Source organism: Seriola lalandi, unplaced genomic scaffold, assembly GCF_002814215.2.
Source record: "Seriola lalandi dorsalis isolate HSWRI2012SDOR001 ecotype SW California unplaced genomic scaffold, Sedor1 jcf7180002054947, whole genome shotgun sequence".
Taxonomy (NCBI): Eukaryota; Metazoa; Chordata; class Actinopteri; order Carangiformes; family Carangidae; genus Seriola; species Seriola lalandi.
In genome coordinates, this window is record NW_019525498.1 from 1422790 (window position 1) to 1427253 (window position 4464).

Here is a 4464-nt window from a genome sequence, read left to right on the forward strand (position 1 = left end):
CATCACCCGGCAGGGCACCGGCACCTCCTCCTACCCGGCCTCCCGCTCACCCGCATCCTCGTCCCGGTCCGGCTCCACCTCCTCCTCCTGCTGCGGGGAGGACCTCGATGATCTCCCCTCGGAGGGAAACGACTTCGCCTTCAGCCTCCTGGCCGGCTTCCACGCCTCCTCCGAGCCGTGGAACTCGTCTTCCAGCTCGGCCCCGGGGAACCTGAGCTTGTCCCTGGTGGATAAAGACTTGGACTCGTGCAGCAGCGAGGGCAGCCTCGGGTCCCACTTCGAGTTCCCGGACTACTGCACCCCGGAGCTCAGCGAGATGATCGCCGGGGACTGGCTGGAGGCCAACTTCTCGGACCTGGTGTTCACTTATTGATCCCTCAGGGGGGGTGAGGGAGGGGTGGGGGGGTGAAGGGGGACTGTCATCTCTCATCCGCCTCTTCTCCCCGCAGCCGGTTCTGGAGGTCGAGGTCAGGGACCGGTGTGATGTGGCTGCTGCTGCCCGGGCTCAGGTTGCGGGGAGCGGATGGACTGTACACACGCTGCGGTACTTCAGCAAAAAATGAAATGAAATGAAATGAAATGAAATCACCTCAACAGGGTTTTATGGATTTTGTTTTCAGTTGTTCGGGTCTGAACCAGGATCCGGACTATGCGTTGCCACCCAGACCCAGAAATGACTCTAATTAACACTAAGATCAGGATTTAAGACTCTTTAGTTTCCTTTGCTTCCCAGCACCGGGACCAGCACCGGGACCAGGACCAGGACTACGACTTCAGGACTGTATATGTGACTCTGAGTTTCCCACACCCTGATCCTCCTGTTTGTGTTGTATTGTGGGGGGGTCCGCCCCCCCTCCAGGTGTGGGAAATGTCATTAAATGTTGAGTTAAAACCCAAACCGACCACAGGTATGGCAGGAAACACTTTTTGATATTTACATGACCAGACATACCTCATCTTTTTAAAGATATGGAGAAGTAAAACTATTTTCAGGCATATTTTTGTACAGTCAAAGGGAATGTCGCAGGTTTTTTCAGGCACTTCTTCTTCTACCACTTTCATTCAGACTGTTGATTATTATTATTACTATTATTATAATTATTATTATTATTATTATTTGTTACTGAGCATGTGAGGGTTCAAATCCCAGCCAGCCTGCCTTGCTTTAATGCCTTGCAGTTGTTTTAAAGAGTGGAGGGGTCAGACCACATCCAGGATTGTATATGTTGTGTAAAATAGTTAAAGTTTAGGAGTTTATGTATATTGGTGTGAGTGAGTCCCTGGCAGCAGGAGAGAAACTGGATTTTCAGTTAATTTTTTTACATCATCTGCGGCACATGTTTGTTTTTGCTCATTATTTTTGTGCAATATAAAAGAAAAGAGGAAAAAAATGAAATAAAGGAGCGTCCCGCATTTTTTGTAGCAGAGGAGGAAACTGCGTTTACTTGTCCTTCATGATGAAGTCTGTATGTCCACAACTGAATAAATCAGCTGGAACTGAGTCAGGTCAGCTGCTGTGTTTGATTATTGATTATTGATTATTGATTATTGATCGGTCATGCTGCTTCTGATCAGAGTGATTGTGTGATGCCATTTTTAAAAGCAACAACTCTGGAGACAAAACAAACTGCAACGTCCATTCTGGAGCTTTTAGTCACATGACATGATCTTCATTAACAGAGTTGTGAGACACCTGAGATTCAAAGCACAATTCTTGTCAAGGATTTTAAAAACGTTTAAGGTGGTCTCCAGGTTTTAAAAAAACATTCAAGTCCTTCTCTTTCCTTTCAAGGTGTTCCAGGTCTCCAGGTCTCCGTAGAAACAAAGTTCAGCAGGCTGAAGTAAACTGGACGTGTTAATGTCACATCTCCAGATTCCAGCAGGGTAGGGATCATTGAATCTTTCTGACAATCCTTGAAAGTGATTGAAAAGTTTGAATTCCAAGACGGAATCGAGGATCTTGACTTTAAGTCTGAGTTTCAAAGTTCATGTTCACTATTCCAGGAGAGTGGAGAATGTTCAAGGGCCTTTCAATGATCTTTAAGGATCCTCGGAGAACCTTTAAGATCCTCCAGGTGTCCTGAAATTCACCAACACTGTGTTTTCTGTGACAGTGAAACAGTCAGTAAACACATCAACCTCAGGAACAAACAAAACACAAACCTAATCACAACACAACAGAGGTGTTTCCAGGGGACACTAAAAAGGGACGGACCCGAAGGCTAAGCTAACAGCTAACATTTTTGCAATAATATCTGAATCGTGTGATATTGAGGTTTTAATAGCATTGGTTCAGTCTAATGGTACACAGTGTCCGTCACTCTTCTCATGTCCCCCTGGAAACACTTCCTGTTGTGATGTGAGTACTTGCACCTCATGAGTTGTCAAACCGATGAAGATGTCTTGCGGTGTGTTGAACCCTGAGGGCCACAGTACTTCAGGGAGACTTTCTGTGGTAAATGTTCTGAGTCATCAGAAAAGTGTGGCGAGCAGCAGAGGTGCAGACGTCTGATGATAAAGCAGATTATTGAGGATGTTTGCACCTTTCAGCTTAACGCTGTGTTTCTGTCTGGACATGCTAACGAAAGGCGCTAACGTTAGCACCTGAAAGATGACCACAGACATGTTTTATATTTCTGCATTTCAAAGTTCAGATTCTGTTTTTACACCAAAACAAAAAGGTTTTTAAAACATTTTAGTTTTTAGTTCAACAAAAGAATTGCAACTCAAGGTCCACTTACTATCTTGTTGTGCAGCTTTCGACTGTCTTCTTCATCAGCCGCAGATGTTCAAACTTTCCTCAACATTCACAGGAAAAAGGATGATGATGATGAAGACATGGTTAAAAGCTCCAGAATAAACCAGTAAGTAAAACCTTTAGTTGATGCGTGTTTGTAAGCTCGGTGTTTCCAAGGTCAAGACTGAATGTTCCGACTGAGACTCCGCCCTTCCTTTGTTTACGTTACCCAGAATCCAAAGCCGAGGCGTGATTGGAAGTCGGAGTCTCGGGGGGGTCAGGAGGTCAGCGGGTCACTGGGTCGGCGAATGGGGGCTCAGACTGTGAGCTCGCCGTGTTTTCTCAACTGCTGCTGATTATGAGGAAGCTGAGTCCAGATCTGAGAGGAGAGTAAACACAGAGGAGGAGGAGGAGGAGGAGGAGGAAGAGGAGGAGGAGGAAGAGGAGGAGGAATCAGAGTCATCAAGGTCAAAGTTTGTTCTGGTTTCAGGGCAGAACATTTTAGATTTCTGATAAAATGTTTGGTTAATCATTCCCTGAAAATAGTCATGTACTTCCCTGGGCGGACTGACCTCATCTCCGAGGATGGCAGGAACCAGCAGCGGGTGTCGGCCCCAACACGGGACGACGCTGCTTTTACTCTCCAACATCTGTTTCTGAGACGTTTAGGAAACAGGAAACACTCGTCCTTTAGTAAAGTCGATCCCATCAACGTGAGGAGAGGGTCGTCATCAGTGGAGGGACACATACAGAAACACAGACAGGTGAGACCAGACCAGTCCTACAGGTGTCCTTCAGACAGGAAGAGCCGGGATGTGTGTCTCTGAGGTTGTGTGTCTCTGAGGTTGTGTGTCTCTGAGGTTGTGTGTCTCTGAGGATGTGTCTCTGAGGTTGTGTGTCTCTGAGGTTGTGTGTCTCTGAGGTTGTGTGTCTCTGAGGTTGTGTCTCTCTGAGGTTGTGTCTCTGAGGTTGTGTGTCTCTGAGGATGTGTGTCTCTGAGGTTGTGTGTCTCTGAGGTTGTGTGTCTCTGAGGTTGTGTGTCTCTGAGGACGATCAGTGTGAACCCCCCCTCTCTCTCTCTCTCTCTCTCTCTTCACTCCTTCACAATCACTAATGGAGAAACACACACATGAAAACACTTGACCTAAATATTCAGAGACTGTATCTGCAGCTTTGTGTGTGTGTGTGTGTGTGTGTGTGTGTGTGTGTGTGTGTGTGCAGCAGACTGAATTCACACACTGTAAAAAGAGTCCTGTGGATTAGATTTGGTTTATTAAACTTTGTTCTCATGTTCCACTCTGATGGGTTTAGGGTCAAAGGTCACTCAGGGTTTCTCTGACAGCTCCACTGTCACCTCATCGAGACTGCTGAGGAAACCAGACACACACACACACACACACACACACACACAGAGCCTGAGGTCAGTTCAGGGAGGTGGGAAATGAGGGACAGGAAGCAGGCGCTTGGCCCCGTCTGACCTCGTCTGATTTTTCCTCTGTGTGTGTGTGTGTGTTTGTGCGTGTGTATGAGTGTGTGTGTGTGTGTATGAGTGTGTGTGTGTGTGTGTGTGTGTGTGTATGTGTGTGTGTGTGTGTGTGTGTGTGTGTGTGTGTGTGTATGACTAACTGAAGCAGCTGATTTACTGATATTGTTTCATATCAGAATATTCACAGTTGTTTAATTGGCACATTTGTATTTTTTACCACAAATCCTCACCCAACCCCCCC

General features: G+C 46.5%; 1 protein-coding gene and 1 long non-coding RNA gene across 2 annotated transcripts in view; both read left to right on the forward strand.

Annotated features, from left to right (window-relative positions):
* Positions 1 to 386, forward strand: part of sox11b (SRY-box transcription factor 11b) — a 1300-nt gene extending 914 nt beyond the window's left edge. The window contains exon 1 of the mRNA XM_023394285.2: positions 1 to 386. This exon is cut by the window's left edge and continues 914 nt beyond it. Within this exon, the coding sequence (XP_023250053.1) occupies positions 1 to 373 (373 nt within the window). The 3' untranslated portion in view covers positions 374 to 386.
* A 2824-nt stretch (positions 387 to 3210) lies between these two features.
* LOC111645185 (uncharacterized) overlaps positions 3211 to 4464 on the forward strand; it is a 9881-nt gene continuing 8627 nt past the window's right edge. Inside the window, exon 1 of the long non-coding RNA XR_002759844.2 lies at positions 3211 to 3501. This is a non-coding gene — a long non-coding RNA (uncharacterized LOC111645185). The remainder of the gene's footprint in view (positions 3502 to 4464) is intronic.